General features: G+C 41.8%; 1 protein-coding gene across 1 annotated transcript in view; it reads left to right on the top strand.

The window, feature by feature from the left end:
• Window positions 1–19,832, top strand: part of plpp4 (phospholipid phosphatase 4) — a 51,840-nt gene extending 32,008 nt beyond the window's left edge. The window contains exons 2-7 of the mRNA XM_022743903.1: window positions 1,404–1,512; window positions 4,975–5,065; window positions 9,041–9,104; window positions 9,293–9,417; window positions 17,952–18,122; window positions 19,624–19,832. Coding sequence (XP_022599624.1) covers window positions 1,404–1,512; window positions 4,975–5,065; window positions 9,041–9,104; window positions 9,293–9,417; window positions 17,952–18,122; window positions 19,624–19,832 — 769 coding nt within the window. The remainder of the gene's footprint in view (window positions 1–1,403; window positions 1,513–4,974; window positions 5,066–9,040; window positions 9,105–9,292; window positions 9,418–17,951; window positions 18,123–19,623) is intronic.
• Window positions 19,833–21,804: the final 1,972 nt, after the last annotated feature.

The following is a 21,804-nucleotide window of genomic DNA, read 5'->3' as shown; positions in this document are numbered from 1 at the left end:
CACATAGTGTAAATGTATGCTCAGCAGGGTGTAAAATGAGTTAGTTGATTTAGGCTGCTCCTTTTCAAAAACATCATGAGACATAGTCAGCTGACCAACAAAAGAGACTCCACAGAGTGTAGCATGCTGCTAGGTCTTTCAGAGAGAATTAAAAACGTATAATTGATTTGCCTGTAGCTTGAAGTAGAGGGGAAAATTGTTGTACATGAATCCATTTTCATGTAGGAAAGGTTTGCAGAAGATTTGTGTGCCTTTTAGCCAGTGGCCTCCTTCACATTCTCCCAGTTAGATTCACACTGAGGAGCTGCACAGCGTCCAGGATATCCTCACACTTGTGCCGCTGGCCTGTGAGCAGCTCTGCTGGAGCACACACGTGATAAATGCCTTGCTGAAGGGCATGTAGTTCTTTGGTAGCGCTCTACTCAATCACTGTTTCCACCTAGATGGAAGCAGTTCATCTGGGGAATGAACTGCTGCACCCAAGAAACAAACTTGAGGCCACTGCCTCATCTGTCATCTATTTGGGTTCTTAGTTTTCTCTTTTATTTGATTCACCATTTATCAATCACTTTTAGGTAACTGCAGAATTACCCCCTAGGGTGCAAGTAGCCTTGGTTAGAAATCACTGATCTAGAAAGTTTTTAAAAGAAACTTGTTGAGTCTGTCTGTTCTCATAATGAATGTGCTGTTGGCAGGGGAGCTGCACGGAGGAGGTGAGATGGTAATTAAGGGGAACCAGAGCTAGACTCAGGCCCTGGAACACGCCAAGGATTTGAGATATTTTCTATTTTGGGGCTATATGTAATTGTTTTTCAGGGATCCCAGAATTTGAGCCCCTGAGCATGCAGTTGTACTTTTCATTTATTTTGAAACTTACATGGACCACTTCTTCAGTCAGTCACCGTGAGGCACAGAGTAAGATCAGAATTTCTGTTTATTATTTTTTGCATTTTGTTGCTAGAAGACAATGTCCCAGTAAAAAAAAAAAAAGGACGTTTAAAACAATCCACTGCTGTGAGTTCAGTGTTTTCAATATTTGGAGCTCTCTATGGCCCGAGGAGGTATCTCGTAGCATATTTTTGCAACAGAACAGGCGTTTGTATTGAACTGTTTTAAAGTGCAAAAAGACTTTGTTGAGAGAACAGAGAACAAGGCTGTATCAGACAGATCTCTTGGTGTCCAGGCGGGGCTGGAGGAAGCAGGAGCATGCTAAAATCCCATTCAGTAATTCTTCAGTGTGAAGTCGCCCCGTTCACGTGGCCTCACTTGTGTTTATCCTTATGGTAGAACCAACAGGTCCTCGAAATTTAAGCATAATCAGTTCGTGCACACTGAAAAGTCATATGACATTTGATAAGACTGCTGTTTGTAACTGATCAGTGTATTTTTTTTTTTTGCCACAGATTTACAGAGTTCCTGGAGCCCTTTGAGAGAGTGATTCAACCAGAGGAGCTTTGGCTCTACAAGAATCCTCTAGTTGAGTCAGACCACATTCCCAAGAGGGTCATGTTCGTAAGTACCTGCTGTAATTATGAATACCGCTTATTACAGACTTGATTTCTACTAAATATTTTGTCATAATTGCATTCTACATGAACCACATCCTCTGCTCAATTCCCACTAATCTGTGTGGTGCAGAAATCCTCCATTTGGGACAATCAATACTGTAAAGCCTCGTGTTTCTGCTGTTGAGGTGAGGCCTGAATCATGTTGATAGAGAGGGGCCTCACAGAACTGCGCTCATTAGTTCGTCAAATGTAAATATCATCTCCTTTTGGACAGAAGTGGGTGGTGCAGATGAATTTCTAAGATACAGCAGGGCCTGAAAATACTTTTCCTCTGGCTCATACTGTAAACATTGAGCAAATAACCTAAAAAAATCTCTTGTGAAAACACTTCTATCCGGCATATATCGGAGCATCTGTGCTGGTTTTGCTCTCAGTGCAGTTTCCAGCAAGTGACCGGGCTCAAAACACCTAAAATACAGCACGGGTCATTACAGAGCTCTTTGTTATGAGTCACATATTGTTTTCAGACTAGCTGGTCCTATTTTCAAAGAGTGATTATGGTAAAATATGACAACACCGAGGGTGACAAAATAGAAGCAGCTCCTGTAAAACCTGAAATACTTTATTCCAACTTTTTTCCATCTGCTACCAAAAGTCTACACTTTCTAATGACTTGAAATTTCTTGAGAAACAATTTAAGCAGCGTTTAAGAAAACCGTTCTAAAAACTGCACAGTAAATTCAAAATAGCTGGTCTGCATTCAGGCCCTAACCATGATTAATGAGATTTTAAAGGTGGTAGATTCAATAGATACTAAAACAGTTGAAGATTGTGGGAAATATCCTCATATCTGTGCAATAAATATGATGTTAGAGCCAGGAGATTATTTTAATTTTGCATAAAGAAAGGAAGCGGGGGGTGGGGGGGGGGGCTCATCTGGCTCTGTCCATAGTTCAAATATACACCTACCAGCACGTCTCAGCACCAGAAGAAGAAGAGTTACTTAAACAGAGTAATTTAAAACAGAAATTATGACCATATTAACCTGATAATCCAGGCACTCTCAGTAGACTGTGCTGCATGTGAAGCTACTGTAATATGTATATCTTCTAAATATGTTCTCAGTGCTGGTGCTCAAGGGCAGAAATTGAGCCCTGATGAGGATTGCATTATGTACCTTATATTGATATATCCTGATATGTAATTAAGTCTTTTTCCACCACATTAAACAGTGAGCGAATGATCTTCCACTGGTTTGATATGGAGTTGTTGTGAGGGGCGTGTAACTTCAATGTCCATGGATCTTTGCTGATGACAGGCCTCTAAATAACGAATGGGAGAGAAAGCCCCCCCCCCGACCCCTCACCCCCACCCCCACCCACATGCCTCTTAGGTAAGAGGCATGACACCCAGCAGTCAGGCTTCTTCAATGTCATTGCTCTGACAGTGGCCCTGGAGTTGAGCAGAATTTATCTGTTCATTAAAAATAGTCCATGGAGGGGATTTACATGAAGCCACATTATGACTCACTCTGACCTTCATTAAGATATATACTGTATCATCCTGCGTGCAGCCTTTAGAGTCACCCTCGGATTCTCTCATCATGGGAGTGGCAGGAATATTCTCGATGCTTGTTGTTTTATTGATGGGCCCGGTGATCTTTGAGTGCAACTCCTCTGGTGAATATAGCCAAAAGCTGTGCAATTGTGGAATGTGTAAACAGGATATTAGAATGCAGCCCTCAAATCTGTGCCTGAAAATCAGATATCATCTTCAAGGAAATCCTTTCCCTTCCCAAGTTCATGTTTAAATAGATAATAGTACAAATAGATATGTAACGCAAATAAGTATTACAAAAACTGAAAGTTGATTGAGAATTATTTGTACTTAACTATACATTATTGACAGTGATAGTATAGACCACCCTCTAAGCAGGCACTTGGTGAACGGTACAGATCAGTGAGATTCACACATATAAAGATGTCTGCTTAGATTTTCCACCCACGTTTTCTAATAGTAATTCACATACCAACTGACATATCAAAAGAGCCTCCGAGGACTATGTATGTAGCAGTATGTAGCCTTTAAATGTTGTGTTCACTGCACGCAGCATCTATAAATGTGATTTAAAGTCATGCTAAGATCATTATTAATTAAAAAAAAAAGATATGAGTGTCACACTGTGAAATATTATGAGACAAAACCCGTTACATTGTCAAAACTTTAAGATGTTTTCAAATACCTCAAAGTGCTTCCATGGCAACTCAAATCCTCTGCTTTCCTCATCTACATATCACCCTTCACATCTTTGACAACTGTATTATACCCTCAGGACTGCCACTGTATCATTTTAGTTTAAGAAGAGCAACTGTAAGTAAAACACTGTTAGAAGTTGCAAATGGAAATTTCCTCAACCACAGCTGCATAAAACAGAAGTCGGGCCACCCCTGGTGTAGGTGCCATTCACTTAGATTCAGAGAGCTGTTTCACTCTCCATAAATTCTGAGATGTTAAAGTCTGAACCTGACAGAGAAAGAGGTGTTTTTCTCACTGGCTTCCCTCACAACCTCAGTGATAAAGTGACGGAAAGTGTTGTGAATTAAAGGTCACTGATACACAGCGTGCATTTTTGGCAAAGGTGATTGATGCTAACAGCTGCTGAGTCTCAGCTTTGTTGCTTTAATCCGTTTTGTGAGGAAACATTTCAATGTTGATTGTTTTGCTGTTGTTTTTTTTTTGACGACCTGTGGTACAATGGCACAATTTACCCTGTGAGTGCGACCACACTGTGCCCCATGAACATTAAAAGCATATAATGTGATATTATTCATGATACAACATGTCTTACTACCCATGTCGGTGCCTGTGTCACAAGGACATTCTGGATTATTTCATTTCAAATTCAGGCAGGAAGTGTTAGTGCACTTATTGAGTGTGAATCCAAGTGTGATTACAAGTTTGAATCCAGCTACTTCAAAGGGGATCGTGAGGTGCAAAATTAGTTTATAATTGGCAGAGATACACAGATTTACAGGCGGCTGAGCTGATGAACAGCACTCAAGGCAAATTCAATATGTGTGTCATAAAAATGGAAGTGAAACCCAAGCTTTGTTGTTACTACCTCTGTTCCATAAGGAAAGAAAATATATCGAATTTGGCCAGAAAGTAATTAATATAATTTGGGGCATGAATAATTACCTAGGTGCTGAGGAGGCCCAGATCTCTTATCAAGTGCCGAGCAAAATTCGTCTTTGTGCAGACAGGAAACCCTCTGAACAATAAAGTAGCTTGTTTGGCCGCTCGGTTTGCCGTGTTAAAATTAACTCTGAATAAAGGATGGGTTCGTGTCATTACCTGAGGCGAAAGTCCTTTTTCGATTAACCTGCAAATCAGACCCTATGGAATGCAGTTCATCCCTCATGTCGCATCAATGACTGTACATTTCTTTGTCTTGATTTCCTCACAGGCAATTTCATTCCTCACCCCACTGGCAGTGATATTTGTGGTGAAGATAATTCAGAGGACGGACAAGACGGAAATCAAAGAGGCTTGTTTAGGTATGTGGAACCAATTACTCGTAAATGTCATGAATTTGTTGGCGTTAGTCACGGTCTTACATATGAGAGGACTTAAAATGGAGGCATAGTTGCTGCACATGCTGCATTCGATGGAATTTTTTAGTAGCTTTGATGAAGCCGCCTCTTTGTCTGATTTTCTTGCTCTTTACCATCTTTCACCTTTCCCAAGTTTTAAACCTGAAAGCACGGACTAACTGGTCACTTATAAGAACTTTATTGTGCTTAATGCTGAAAACCTTCTAACTGTGTGACATCTGTTTCAGTCAGCACGATACCACACCAAGTTCATCTTAATCACAGGAGCCATGAGTATTTACACCCATTTAAAATTTCATGCTATTTGGTTAGTTCTCAACCAGCATCTGGGCATTTCTCTCACGCTGATTTTCTTCCTGTTTGCCGTTTCCCCTGGGTCGAGGGGCCTGCGGGGGGGGTTTGGCACATCTGAGAGCATTAAGAAAGTTTAACACAAATCCAATTAAAGAGACACACAGAGATGAATCGGATGGAGAGAGAGGGTGGTTTAGTGTATCAGTGTAGAGATTACAGTGCTGTGTTGAACATAACAGGCCCATTGCTGCCTGCGGAGAAGCACTTCTACGAGGCTTTATGGCCGCATAGGAAAAAAACAAAAAATCACTCCGAAGAACAAAGAGTAAAAGGGAGCCTGTTATTCTAACAAGTTTCTACAGGATCATGGTTTTGAATGTCTTTGAACCAATGTGATCTCTAAACCTAATAAGAAGGAGAGATCATGAAAGCAGTTATTTGGCTGCGTGTGCAGTTATAACGTAGCTTATTTTTATCTACCTGCAGACCTATTTACTTTTCATACCAAACTAAAATCACAGAAAAGAAGCTGTCTCTATATTCCTGCTAATTTATTAAGTTCAAAGTTGTCCCTGAGGGTCCTCAAAATTTCAAACAGATATCACTGCGCAAATATAAATTAAGGCTTTCAGTTAGATTTTTACCTTGTAATTCCAGTGGGACTTATTTTACTACTACAATGCATTTATTGTTTGGTACAGCATTCTGCTTTCACACCGCCTTTGTTTTTCTTTGGAGTAAAATGAACACAGTGTTCCCTTTGTAGGATTGTCTAATAATGTCTAATAACCCTTTATCATCCCCAAACTCCTGCAGCTTAATTGCGTGATTATCTATCAGTCAGGCTATAATGACGCCATTTTGAAAGTTTGATTATATTTTCCGAAAGACTACCCTCCGAGAAAGACACAGAGATGATTCTGCAGTGATTGTTTTAAATTTTGGTTACAAAGCATGAATAATTTCATATTTCATTATTCATCATCTAACTGTGAGATCTCACCGCACAAGGCTTTATTGTTTGATGTTTGAGGGAGGGAGTAATCTTCCATTTAGTGAGAAAAGGAGAGAGTTTTCAATAATGGGAGTTTTTGTGGTCTCTGTATATTTGGTCTAATGTGTCAAAGCTTTAATCCTCCAGGAATGCACAGTGCTTCTCACCCGTTTTGTAAATGAATATAAAACATTAGATGATTTGGACAGAGGCAGTTTACTTGGGATGTCTCTGTTCATTCTTTTTCTTTGAGCGATTTTGTTAAATCAACCAGTCTGCAACAACTTGGCCAAAGCACTCAGAAGCTGAAGGAGAAAGGCTTTGGTACTGTAATGGCAGCAATCCTGTCTTTACTCAATAGGTCTCTAATTTCCTGAAGCGGTGCCTTAGTGCAATCACTGGTTCAAACTCTGGGGCGCAAGTGCATATGAATGTGATCAATTTGCTGACCAGTGGCACGGGGACAATCGTAGCACAGCACAGAGCAATTTGGCAAAGAGACAGATGCAGGTTGAATACACTATTAGGAAGTCGACTGCCATATCAGCAGGTGCACTTGTGGCGAGCAACAAGAATGGCCAATCACACGCACTCCTCTTGTACCCTTTAAAAGTAGCAGAAGTGATGTCCAGGCTCAACTGGAAGCACAGAGTCACGCAGCAGGAATATATAGAGTATGCCACATTACTGTACAGCATCTCAGATATGCTCTTAGAGCAGAGGATGTCTCCTTTATGAGTCTGGTCAGCTATGCTACTCAGTCTTACTGGACAGGAACTGGCTCATTTGGTGCCAGGAGTCTTACAAACAAGTGTAAGTGCAAACAAATAGGCTGCCAAAACGATGTTTGGCTTTGGGCCAGCACAAAATTAATTAATACTTTAATAACCATCAGTAAACTTCCCAAGTCTAGACTATGTGTGAGCGAATGCAGCTTCGGCACGTATTATACAATACATGCTCGGCCTCCTTTTTGAACTGGTCAAATGGAGCATGTATCATTTTGGGCTTTCATCTGATCTACACGGGGTTTGCCCAAATTAACAAGCTGTTAAATAACATTGACACTGCTCATCTCTCAGCAACTCAGGGAAGAAAATACATTTGAGTGCTGGCAACGTGGGGTGAATTCAATTGGCCTGCAGACTTCTGGGATTAACCTATGAGGGCAGGCGCCTTGGCTAATGATGAGCCCCAGTGGTTTGCTTCACAGCTAATTAAATGAGCGTACGGTTACAGTGCAATTCCTACCTGTCAACCAACTGTAGTTCTGTTTCCTATTAGCAAAGTTGAGCTGAAGTATTAATAGTAATTGCTTCACAGTTAGATAGGCTGTTGGTTCTTGACTTTTTCCTCCATATTGGATATCTGAACAATATTTGACAGCATTAAACTATATATGTGCACAGCTTTTCTTTCATATCGGTGACTGTTTTTAGTTTTTTTTTTTTTTTTTTTTTTTTTACCAGCATGGCTTTATGGATCCGTCTGTCACTTTGGTCCAGCATGAAATATCTCACGAACCATTGCATGAATTGCTATGAAACTTTGTCCAGACACCCACAGTGTGCAGAGCTGCCACTTCGAGGTTCGCATTTGTGGCTTGGAGAGAAATATCTCAACAGCTATTGCATTGATTGGCATGAAATTAGTTTGATACATACATGTGCATACCTCAGGATTTGTAATAGCATGTCATCTGACTTTTCCTCTAAGCTCTGCAGACTAAAATTTCAAATTAGTTCAGTACTTTGAGTTATGGTTTAATACCTGCAATACTCCATTCCCGTCCCCATGAGCCTCGGCTGTACTTCGTGCTTGGTGCTATTAAGCAAATGGTAGCATAGTAAGGCACAAAACTTAAGATGGTGAACGTGGCAAACATTAGACCTGCATTAATATATACGTTTGTCTGTTTTCATGCCTCTGTGCCAGTGACATTATGTTTACAGGTTGTCTGTCTGTCTCATTCTTGTGAACATGATATCTCAGTAACACTTTGATGGCATTACTTCAAATTTGGTACAAACATTCACCTGGATTCAGAGATGAACTGATTAGATTTTGGTGGTCAAAGGTCAAAGGTGACCGTGGCAATAACTACTATAAAATTCACCTGCAAATTAACCCTGGACAGGTCAGGGGAGACCTACATCGTGTGGCGGTATTTCTAGTTTTGCATGTGTGTCTTTGTGTGTGTGTGTGTGTGTGTGTGTGTGTGTGTGTGTGTCTGTCTGTCTGTGTGTGTGTGTGTGTGTGTGTATGTGTATGTGTGTTACTTGTGCCGTGTGAAAAACCTTCCTCCCACTGCATCTGCTTACAAATTATGAAAGTCTGTTTCACACATAAATCCTGACGACCATCTGTCCATCTGCAAGGGAAATTCCCATGAAACTAATTGGCTGTTTTATTTGTACAGTGTGTTAGGAAAGTGGCTAACCTGCTAGAACCTGTATTGCTCTGATAGTAAAATGAATTCTTTTAATACAGCATTACTGTTTTTTATGAATGTTAATTATATTGATAGTGCTGTGTCAACTTTTCATCTGCTTCAACAATAAACCTCTGTGTTGTAAGATGGTAATTTTGACTGTGTGTGTGTGTGTGTGTCAATCTTCCTTCACCTCCAGCTGTGTCCCTGGCTCTCGCTCTTAATGGAGTCTTCACAAACACCATCAAGTTGATTGTTGGCAGGTATGCTAAACAAACTGAAGCACTTCACAGGCTCTGACAGTGATGCTAAGTGTTAAGCTGTGGGCTCTGAAGATCACATTTCAGCTTTGACTTACTAGTTTTATGGCCAATGAATTGTTTGACAAGCAGAAGGAATTCTCTCTACCGACGACACATGAACCATCCCGTGGGTTGTTTTTGATTTCCAGACCCAGGCCCGATTATTTCCAGCGCTGTTTCCCAGATGGAAAACTGAATGCGAGGATGCTGTGCACCGGGGATCCAGATCTAGTCTCAGAGGGACGCAAGAGCTTCCCCAGCAGCCATTCCTCCTGTGAGTATCAAGCCATCAGTCCAAGCAGATCACCGCCAGCACCTGCAAACACAATGCCAGAGGATATCAGAACTCACACTCGGACTCACTGAAACTACACAGTACTGTACATCTTTACTCAGTTGATCTTTAATGGCCAGAACAACATTTCACAACAGTAGAAAATGCTGAGTGGGTGTGTACAAAAGTGTTTAATTCACATTTCAAAGCGACAATGAGTGATCATTCAATCTACACATCCCAAAGCAGCTTGTAAAGATGCTTATGGGTTCGGTCGATTGAGTCGAACACATTCAATCTCGTTGGTTGGGTGAATGAGTGTTTCGGCTTCCTCTGAGTTCCTGCTGTGTTCAGCTGTGCAGACCAATGTGGAGCATGGGACATCTTTTCGACCATATTGCTTTCCAAGCTGTTTTCACTTCAGCAGCGTGTTAAATAATTCACATGTTTTTCTGTTGTCCAGCAGATGAATGTTAAGCGGTATGCATGGAGAGTCTGCTGTGTTGAAACAAACCCGCAGCATTATATGCTGCATCAGGCATGTGAGAGAATACATCTTTTAAAAACATCACTTAGTGTCCTTGCTGCAATTGAACATAAAACATACTTAGGACTGTGTGGCTTCGAAGTGTCTTTTCTCTCTTGCTCGAGTGAATGCGTGCCTCAGAAAAGTCCAACAAGAACACCAGCAATAAAATGCTTACAGTGGAGTTACACCGTACCTCCCGCTATCTATTATGCAAAATGAAAATTATATCTTTATATCCTCCAGTGAGCTGTGCCCCAGTTGTGGAACACTTGATATTTATAATGTTTGCTTTTGTTCAAAATTCTTTTAACATTTCCTCTCTCGATGCACATTCACACTTAACAAGGTAATTATGTTGAAGTACAACAAGATTGTGTAAATAAGCATGTGGTTGCATCCAACTGAAGCATTAAACTGGCGCAGGTTGAAAGAAGTGAAAATCAGTGTCACTATGAACATCTTGAACTCATAGTTCATTTTCAACTTCCTTATTCTAATTAAACTGGAAATGTTTGATGTGAGTTTAGAAAGCAATGTTCTTGAGAGGTGGAGGGCGTGTGTGTAAGTGCAAGAAACACAGCGCTTGTTCAATGGTTTGTGAATGCGTTTAATTGCCATCCTGCTGTGAGTGTGACTGCCTTGAATAACTCTATAAAAAGGCTTCAAATCAAACATGGGATTAATTGGCCTTTGTGTGTTACAATAAAATGGCAAAACACCATAATGGATGAGATGGCACAGGCAGTCAAAATTTTCATTGATGTTAAAGTCGGCTGAAATTTCACAGTCCAGTTTGAGTTCAAGTTCTTGTCTTAGCGTAATATTAAAGTTGCACACTTACAGCTTCTCAGACACCTGCTTTAAGAGTGAAATGCTTTGAAGTGCTGGCTGAGTCCCATTAGAAACAGCAGAGAGGGACATTGCTCTGTAATTCACTGCAGCACTGTGTATGGATTACATTCATCTGCACGGCAGCTCTAATAGCCTTATGTTGTTGCGCTGCGAGTGAGAAAGTGATTGGAGCAACCGTGCAACGGGGACACAAGGAGCACCCATATGCCAGCGTGTCTAGAGAGATGGAGAAATCCAATTTCCTGTCTGTGTCCCTTTTCACCAGGACAACGCTTGTTGGACCACGCATAAGATACAGAGCTTTTAACCAGACGCATGTGGCAATTGACAGGGAATAGGGCCAGACGGATGACAAGCGTGAATGTAGCCTTATTCAAAGTGGCATCTGGACGTAATGAAAACATCACTTCTGGCTGGTGTAAGGCCCGGGAGACGGACTATAAGCAAAAGAAACACTTTTGCATGTACAGACTTGCCTCTCCCAAAGGATGCTCCATAATCTGCATGGTAAACAGATAACCCAAACTAATCCATCAACATCAGCCAGGACAAAAATATAAATACACACCCAACTACAGTGTTTGATGACGGCTATTTTTTAAAGCACACAAACTATTATTGCATTTCAAAGTTTTTAAGGCTGCTCGGGTTCTCTGTGATTAGATTTCTTTTCCTCACCTCATAGCAAAGTAACAGAGTAACAGAGATTGGAGGAGACAGTTCCCAGAAAGAGAAAAACAAACAGATAAATACAAACTCCCCTGAACCCTCTGCACCAATATTCACAGCGGTAAGGCAAGCAGGCCCTACGGCAGTAGCTGTAAATTGTCTCCCTCTTATTCTTATTCATTACACCCTCTCCCCCTGTGCATATTAAGCCATTAGATATGATCAATTAATGTGCACTTTTAAAAACCATCTGCCACCTCTATCGTATACATTCCCTCCCATGCCTAAATGAATCCTGTGAGACAGACCTAATCGCATCTGTGAATCTCCACATTGCGTCTTTCACTTAAACATAACTATCTGTATTAAATTACGCAGAGCTTGGAATGTCTGTCATATTAGTTCAGTATTTAGAGAGAGAGAATTGCGCTTGTGTAAAGTGTACTCTCATGTGTTTACTCACTCAGGTGCACTTCATCGTGACTGGAGTGTGCAGAGAGGTTGAGGAACAGCTGGTGTAGGAGTGCTGCAATTATGCAGTGCTAATAATGAGTTCCTGTTGGCTTTTGTATGTTAATGGGTGAACAGACTTTGTGCCCAAGTGGTTGGTTAATATGCATATGCATTACTTGTGGTCAGAGGGCTGTCCCATTGGTCCCTGCAGGGGTCAGAGGTCAGAGCAGGTGGGAGAGATAGCGGGGAAGTGAGTAGGAGATGGAAAACATAACTACTGCCAGTGATTGGTTGGACACTTTGTGTCTGTGTGTGGTCAGAGGTAGTTCAGTGACAGATGTTTCATCAGAAATAAAGGGGAGAAATGTAGTGACTAATATTACCAACATTACCGCACTTTGCAGAGGGTTTGACCAGGGCACAACTCCACTCTTTGAATCCACAGCCAAACCCTGTGGTTTGAAAGAATGAAAATGATCCTCCATGGGTCCACTTGTCAAAAACCACCCCAGCTCCTAATATACAGTGGTTTCACTTCTGGCTGGATCGTAACATCAGGGCCCACCCTGAGATCGTGAATGTCCACGCATGTAGCTTTCCTCACCAGTGCTCCTTTAAAAACATAACGATGAAGCAACCAAAGACTAGAATGTTGTTGTTTTTTTTTTCAAATTTTCAGAAAATCAAGACTAATAGCCCTGACCTTACACCCAGTCCAAAGCGGAGTTGAACCCAACCCAAGTGTCTTTGCTAGTTTCAGACTGACGCAGTTGTAATTTTCCCATCCAGCGCTGACGTTGTTTAAATAGCAAATACACTAGCACCCATTTGAGCACCCATGGATATGTTAGTCTTACAGCAAGGTGTGGTCAGGCGCATTGTTTTGCTATTCTGAGGCAGCAGAAAGTGATTGACCAACAAAAACCTGGTCTGAAGTCAATGATGCAGTATTTCACTTTTATTTTAAGGGTTCATTGTCAAGAGAGTAATATGTGCCTTCATAGGCGGGAACACACCATGCCTGTCACGCACAAGCAGAGTGAGCTGAAAATGCACTTCAGATGTTAGGGTAAGTCAAGTGGAACATTGGAAGGTTGGAGGATTCTTTGTGGCATATTGTGTGTTGCACAACTGCTACGTGCGTGTGCTGGGACTGGGCTCACTGGTCAGTTGCTATATTTAATCAACTCGCCACAAATGCCAAAGTGATATGAGCAAGGCTTAAACATACCTGCACCATGCGCTCCAGACCATGCGCTTTGGGTCGTTAAAATAGAGCCCTAAGAGTCAACAGCCGCAGCAGCAGTTCTGTGAGGCTGTACTTAGGCACTTGGCACTAGGCACTTAGGCAGTCCATGCTTTGAGCTAAATGCCTGCAAATAGCAGGCTAGGACACTCATTGTGACAATGCTAACGTGTTGTTGTTTAGCTGGCCCAGTGTTTTACTGTCTTCACTCGATTTACTTTTGTCTATTAACATTACGACTGAGGCTGATGGGAATGTCCTTAGTTTTAGAGGCTTTTTTCTTTTACATTAACTAAAGTATTGGACAGATTAAAATTTTGACCTATTGCTAGTAATGGTTGATAATTCAGAGGATCACCAAAGTGACTGTACTTCATCCTTGGGGAGACACAAATGTACTAAAAGTCATGGCAGTCCATCCAACTGTCCGTCCAATTGTTGAGAGATTTCATACCAAACCCGACCTGTGTAGGTGTGTTAGTTTTGTATAAGAATGAACTGTGCAAGTTATGCCCATTTCAATTCATCATGCTGTGCTGAACACTTCAGACACCGCATGCATCACCTGAAAGCCGGCAACCAATCATATGAAAATATTACGGACAATAAAAATAAAAAAATAAAAAACCAAACAAACATGAAATCTGATGAAAATTAAATATCAAAATGTACTCTGTATGCTCTGCAGGTTCCCAACAATCACTGTTTCCTCAAAATGCAAATAAAGAAGTAGCCTACTGTGTCTAGCTCCCTCAAAGCTAGTTATGCTGTGACATTTCCAATGCTCAGTATGACAGCCTATTTTAGATGGAGTTAATACAGTTACGTGCCTCCACTGTCAGACAGATGATATTTTTTCATAGCTACTCACCCAGTGAGAGATTTGATGAGCCCTCATAATGTACCTACAGGTACATTGAATTACTGTGTCATTAATCACATCTTGTTCTGAAAGGTTTTTTTTTTTTTTTTTTTTTTTTTTTTGCTGCTACCTTCCTGAATCTTTTTCTCAATTCAGTTTACAGAACCCCTCCCCCATTTTCTTCTGAAGAAAGTGCAACCAGACTCAGTTCTTCTTCACTTACAGCTTCTGAATAAACTTTGTGCTTGTTTTGAAGATGAAAAAAGCAATTGCACTGCACTCATCACTCTCATTAGGCATCTTTGTTTAGTCTAAGGGGAATTATTTTTCAAGGCTTTTAAAATGCATTAAGTGGATTCATTACCATGATGTTTTTCCCTTTGTCGGTCTCCCCTCTGTCCTCTGGCCTTACTGGGACTCCTTCTGCCTCTAGTGGAGCATCCTTCAGTGATTATTGAGTATACCTAATTTTCACTGTATAACCCCACCGCTGCAAATATGCTGGCTTAGTTAATTATGCTAATTTCACACGTAGAAATGTGCAATGTTTGTGCGTCTCTTTGGATCCGTGTGGGAAATACACACTGGCTGTCCCTGCTCATGTATTATTTATACCACCAAAGCATTTCTATTAGTGTAATCCTCAAGATGTTGTCTGCAAACATCTTGGTTGTGTGCTGTATGGAAGTAAAGCATACACGTTTACTGCTACAATGCACCATTTTCCTTATGATACCTTTAGTCATTCAAATGCAGTCCTGTCCAATCGCCTGATATCTGTGTTACAGTTCTGAAACAGGTCGACATACCAACAGAGAAGTTAATATTTACAGTTACATCATATTTTTCTGTCTTGATTACCGTCTACATTGGCGTAGAAGCCACACACTCAGAAACATTTGCACATATTAAATGGATCGTTAGCTTGATTTCAGAGTGTGAAACCAACCTGTCAAGTAACTAATAATGACCTAGTTTTATTTAATTGAAGCTGCAGTAAGTATTTGAAGTGACATTAAATCATAGTTTTGCTTTACAGTGTCTGCGGTTTCAGCCAGTCCAAAAAACACTTTAAATTGCCCACAATGTAACGGTCACTGGGTGAAGAAATGTGTTGTTCACCCTCTGAGGGTGTGTTGACCTGTCCTGAGTGTTCCATGAGATCTCTGAATGAATAATGACAGTGGGGAATAGTGGTAAACTGGGTCCCTGCTGGATCCTGAGAGTTTTTTTGTGTACTGTTTTCACATAGAAATAAAAGAGAAGAAACAGAGTAGACATAACACATTGAGCAATGTATATTATAGTCAAATAGTATGGATGAAATTTCACATCATGATTAATAAGTAAGTGTGTTTCTTTCAGTGTTACAAAATTGCAGTCAATGTATAAGTGATGAGGGATCAGCATCGCAGAGACTGCAAAAAGGTGTCTTGCAAATGTGTCATCTTCTCGTTTAAAACTGCTGCAAGTTTTCTAAGTTTAAATGTTCAGTCAGCATTCTGGGTCATGGATATCATGGATAATTTAGTCATGTCTTTCCAAATGAATAATGTAATCATCTTAGGCATGGTTAGAGCTGTAAAAATGAATGATGTGAGCTGCTGTTCCAATCACACGGAAATGAGGAGTTCGCACAGAAGTGAAATGAAATTGGCACTGAGGGACGCTGAGGCTGAGGATCTCAGATGGCTTCTTCATGACCTCCGAACAGGACTGGGCCAATGAACTGAGCTATAAAGTATGACCGTAATGTGTTGTTGTCTGTAAAACCCATGTGGTACACTTTGTGGGTGGTGAGAATGACCATATGCAGATTTTTATATACCACAGTGTTAATACATTTTTAACATTTAATATTTCCCCTGCTCTGTGTGCGTGTGTGTGTGTATGTGTGTGTGCGTGCGCGTGCCAGCTGGAGTGAGGAGAGAAACACAGTCAAGATTAAAAGTGTTGCTGCAGGCAAAGAAAACGAATCGGGTGCTATGATTGGTCAAACTCATGGACAGGCTAGATGCTCGCTGGCGTAGACTTGAGTATTGCACATTTGGTCAAACTCACAAGGCGGCACCAGCATTTTGCGTACTTTAGAGTGACAAATCATACCAGCGTAGAGAGTGCGTACCTGCCACACAAAAATGCGCACAGTTTGGCAGGTCTCTATCGGTCACCCCAAGCGATCTGCGCAGTAGGCAATACGAGCATTTGATTCACCTCATATAGAGCCTGTTCTAGGCCATGTTCAACAGAGTGACTAGTGTTCACTGTGTTCGGCAAAGCTAGTGACGTGGCTCTCACCACCTAATATGAAAAATATCTCACCAACTATTGGACGGATTGCCATGAAATTTTATACTGACATTCATGGTCACCAGAGTGCAAGCCCTACTGACCGTGGCAGTCCCGGACTTTTTCTCTATCGCGCCTCATCATCATCAGCTTAAGCTTAAACCTACAGCACTTAAAGGTTCTGCTGCTGTGCGAGATACCGCAGGACACCTTCGGAGGTTTTCGGTGTGTCTGTGCGCCTTGACTCAGGATTGTACACGGATATATTTGACTGGGTAGAAACAACAACAATACGTACAGTACACCACACATGCCTTTTCTGGAAACCAACCAAAATCCCACACTAGATTCAGTCCTGCTGAAGAGTTCAATGCATAGCTGAATTTTACAGTAAAAATGCAGTCAAGGGAAATACATTATTATCAATCATTTCAGAGGTATTTGACACTGGATGACCTAATATCAGCCTATCCCATACATCCAATTTATTGGTGTAAATTGCCTGATGGAAAATGCTGAGTTTTTGATGGAATCAACTCTTTCTCCCTGACAGCAGGACAAGCACTGAGACAGGTGGACTTTCTGCCTCTTCCTTCTCACCATCCTTCCTCTCTATCTACAGGCAACACACGTGTCCCCCCGTCCTTAGTATTCTTGGCCGGCTTTTGGGTTGAGTGACAAATGGGCAGCTGATGGGTGCTAATGTGTGCTGTTTGGCCCGCTGCGGCAGTAAACTAATGACCCCGACTCAGCACCACCTTTTATGGTTCCATCACACAACTTTTAATTCATACAATCAGACCACCGCTGTTTTCTCTTACACCGACCGCTATCAACTCAAACACAGACTTCCCTTCCGCACGGCATGGCCAGCAAGCTCGGCCACATTTCTTTCTCAGGCAGGTGTACGGTTTTCACCATGGCCTCAGGTTGTCGGGCCATCGGTGGGTCTGTGCAGAGGAGAGTTATTGGACCAACTGAATATTATGCATCAACTCTACACTAGTGTGGTAAACGTGGTATAATTTAGGACTGACATAGTCCCTTTCTTATCTTTGTTTGCACAAGAACCAGCAACTGAGAACCTCATTTTGTACCATGTATTGGCTCAGGGATATACACCGATGCCACATACACACTCCACTTTGGAGTATGTACATTGCATAAACAAGTCTCCTTCAGTGTGTGGGTTGTGCTTTGTAAGTGTGTAGATGTGGCTGTCTGTTTGCTTTCGCCTGCTCTCAGGCGCCTGTCACACGCAGTGAAATTAGTGTGGAGATATTTGCCTAACAGACTGAAGTTTCGTCCCTCAGTGAGCATACCTGCGAGTGGGTGGCAGTGGACAGGCTGCAAATCTCCCATCTGCCTTCATCATTGTGTACTTTCTGTCTGAAACGCTGAAATGCTGTCTTGTCTTATTTATTTTCCCCATCGCCTGTTGCAGACTTCCCCATCCTGCAGTGTGATTGAGTTTTACAAGACAGTCCCCCGAGACATGTGCGCAGCTCATGTCTTTGCTGATGAACAAGAGGATTCGTCAGGATGAGAGCTTATAATCCGAATGCTGAATATCATGTTCGGTCTTGACCCGCTTCTCTTCTTCCTCTCTGTCTGACCGCTTCTCTGCCTGCTAGTTGCATTCTCTGGTCTTGGCTTCACCTCCTTCTACCTGGCCGGGAAGCTGCAGTGTTTCACGGATCAGGGTCGAGGGCGTAGCTGGCGTCTCTGTGCCATGGTGCTGCCTCTCTACAGCGCTATGATGATTGCGCTGTCCCGGACCTGCGACTACAAACACCACTGGCAAGGTCTGCCTAACGGCTCAGACACAAGACACATTAATCAAAATGTGAAATAAATGCTGTGTATTCTCAATTTATATATTGTTAAATCTGCTCGTGTCAGCCTGAGAAGGATTGCTGTGCACAAATCTGTTTCAATCACACCTTGCTCAAGGCATTTTTATAAATATTATATATAGAATTTATAAAGCAAACTCTGGGTGATGCTTATTTCCAACAGCGTTACAAATTTTTATCTTAATCAGCATGACCTACAAACTGACAAAGGCTCTCAAAACATATGAATGTACAGTAAATCAGGACGAGCAGCATGCCTATTTTCCCATCAGATTGAAAATTGCATCTTATAAGACTGTTTTCTGTCACACACAGTATAATGACAGGTTTTCATTTCCTGAAAACTGCCTCAGATGACAGTGAGGGAGCATTTAATTCAGCAGCCTGAGAAGAAAATTATAATTACAAGCCTCAGTTTTTCATATCTTCTCTGAAAGAACTGGAGGGAGACTTGGATGGAAGAGAATACATATGTTGGAAGGGGTGTGGGAGACAGTACGTGGTAACGTGATGACAGCTCTGTCATATGGTGTTAATTAGTTTCAGAAAGCCATATGTTCCTGGTGAGCAGGGCAGCAAGGAAACAGACAACTCTTTTAACAACCAGGATTTATTTACATACAGTAGTTTCAGGTGAGCTGGACCACTTTGTGACTGCTCTTAGTATTCCTTAGCTCTACACACAATTTTTCTCCTCCTTCTCCCGAGTCTGCTGGGAGATCAGCAATAGTGCAGTCCATTAAACTTGAGGGGACCCAGTCTGCACCGAGTGTAAACACAAGCTGGGAGCCCCCATTAGCCTAGCTGCTGAGCCATTCTTGATTGATACCAAATTTCTCACCATCCCTCGGCACTTCGGAGGTGCGCTCTGTCCTCCTGAGAGAGAGGCTGGACTTCCGATCACTGTCTGAATGAGGCCACCAAAGTAAAACCACTTGACAGGAGTCGATGATGATGTTAAAGTATATTTCCTTTCACCCAGAATGAGAAAATAAAAGGGAAAGCTATGGAAAAAGATCATTTTTGATATTATGGAAGCTTCTCCTTCGGCTGTTCCAGCCACCAGCTGGCCATGTCATTTTGATCTATACCCAGCAATATAGGCTTAATATTCAGCATGGCAGTGTGATATTATATGATGTATTGCAGCTTAAAGGGGGAAAGGTATAATACGAAACTGTTCAGCGTAGATGACAAAGTGACAGAGACAGCATGCCCAAAGGCGGGTGCTCAGTAGAAGAGATTCATCACTTCGCCTTTCAGTTTACTTTCATCAACCTCCAAACTAACCAGGCATGATCAACGCTCACTGAAGCACTATAGCACATACAGTAATGCCTAATTAATTGTGTTCATTCTACGAGCGAGTGTTTTTTTCTCTGCCTCTACGTAGGCTAAAATTAAATATAGCTACATACCTTAAAATATATGTGTTTGTGTGACTTTGCAGACGCCTTTGTTGGAGGAGTGATCGGGTTGCTGTTTGCGTACATCTGCTACCGCCAGCACTACCCACCCTTCCTGCACATGGACTGCCACCTGCCTTACGCCAGTCTGGCTGCCGCCGCCCACGCACCCTCGCATCCCCAGGACGACCCGCAACCCACTGACAATGCCACCACCCTTCCCCTGGAGGGCTTGACTGAAGGGCCAGTATGACTAGTAGCCACCATCGAGACTCCCCCCAACACCCTCACCAAGCCACCGAGCCCGCCCCCCCGTTCCCAGTGACTGACTGGGGTCTCGTATACATTCCAATGGACAGAAATACACCTTCCCATCTCCATACTGTTACACCCAGTCTTGGTGACACCTACATTCTTTTTTGTTTCATTTTTTTTATATCTGGTTCTTGCTCAGCAGCTGTGAAAGTCTATATTTAGATGTGATGTATGAGAGGAACCTACATATATGGGACATCACCACTGAGAGGGAAGAGTGAAAAACATGTTGAAAACCTGAGGAAACAAGTCTCACTAATGGCTGTGAAGGAAGATGAAAATATTGCCAGTTTCTGCTGGTAGTTTTTGCTCAATAAGAGATGTGGCCGGCAGCTTGTTTTATGGTGGAGCATATTTAATGTTTGGCGGTTTAAGGACGAAGACAGGAAGTTAGTAGGACCTGAGAAATCCCATGAAATGTCACAGCAATCAATCCATGAAATCAATCAATCAATCCATGAAATCAATCATTAATTAATCATTAATATTGTATGTCAGATGTGACAGTCAGAAACAAACTTTGATAGAAACTAGTTCCAGAAATTCAGTGACATTCTGTGCATTTCAGTTGGAAATTCAGACGTACGCTGCATTTTCAGAGGGGCCCCAATGTGTTGGTTTAATACTAAAAGACATTTGGCACTACTCAAGAGTCATGCCCTTTCTGGTTTTAATACTTTTTGGTTGTCCATAGCAGCATAATGATAAATATTGCCCCAATACAAAAGAAAGGCACTGGTCCATGTCATGGGGGCAGTATACAGTGTTCCCCAACCCCTCTAAACTATGATAACTCCTCTACCTTCCTCCATTTTTCATTATTCCATTTCTCCCCACTCTCTTGGGCTTGTACAGTTTTTCAGTGCAATTCTAGATATCAACCCCCCATCCCCCACCCCCTCATTCTTTTTCCTCACTCTGTCACCGTCCAACTTTATTTCTCACAAGTGCTGCATCTAACACATGTTCCCAGGGGTTGCACGGGGACATGAACCCAAATTGTAGCTCAATGAGTGCAATCAATAACGAGCAGGTGGGAATGGCGTGGTGGAAGTGTGCCTAGACAGGCACAAAACTCCAATCTGATCCTGCATTAATCCTCATTAAGGGAGGTCAGCCACCACTGCTTATCAGGACATTAGGACTATATGAGGGGCCCCATGGACTGCCCAAGCATTGCAAATGGCTTTCAGGCCACTGCAGCCTGACAAATAGACAATCTAGCATTCAGCAGATGACAGGCCTGAATCCGGGACAACGATTTTGATGTATTATTCATCCATTAAAGCTCTGTTATTTATTAATATTTCCAGCCTTAATTTAGGGACACTGCGTTGAAACGAAGCAGACACCAAAGATTTGTAGCTTTTTTCTGCTTGGGTTGTATGCACTCTGTTATGCTTTATTAACAGCGATGACACATAGCCAGATTACTGGTTCCCTGTCATCAACAAAGCAATTTGTAGCCTCTTACAAGTTATGTTGGAAATGATGGATAATTGTGTTGCCTTGGTTACCATGTCTTTTTTTTTTTTTTTGCCATTGCTGTGACATTAATGGGAAGGTGCAATCTCAGCTTACCTCTAACCCAATCACACTACATAGGAAGGGAATGATTATATATTTGCACTCACGAGTGAGAAAGGAAAAACATGAGATAGCCCATCGGAATAGCATTATATGAAGTGAGCACCAAGCCAAATGTAGAAGGCTATTTTGTAATTTTATTATCTTGACAGGATGTAAGTCTGGTGTTTTTACATTTGTCTGTCTTCACTGTCAAAAGACCACATGTTTTTTGTAAAAAGCTTAATTCTGGGCACAATTTGGCTCATGGCACATGAAAAGATGACGAAAGGTTTTCTGCGTTCAAAATTTGTTTAAAAGTCATTTATTCAATTTCACTAATG

Source organism: Seriola dumerili, unplaced genomic scaffold (genome assembly GCF_002260705.1).
Source record: "Seriola dumerili isolate Sdu_G_001 unplaced genomic scaffold, Sdu_1.0 BDQW01000073.1, whole genome shotgun sequence".
Classification (NCBI taxonomy): Eukaryota; Metazoa; Chordata; class Actinopteri; order Carangiformes; family Carangidae; genus Seriola; species Seriola dumerili.
This window is presented reverse-complemented; position numbering and strand designations above follow the sequence as displayed.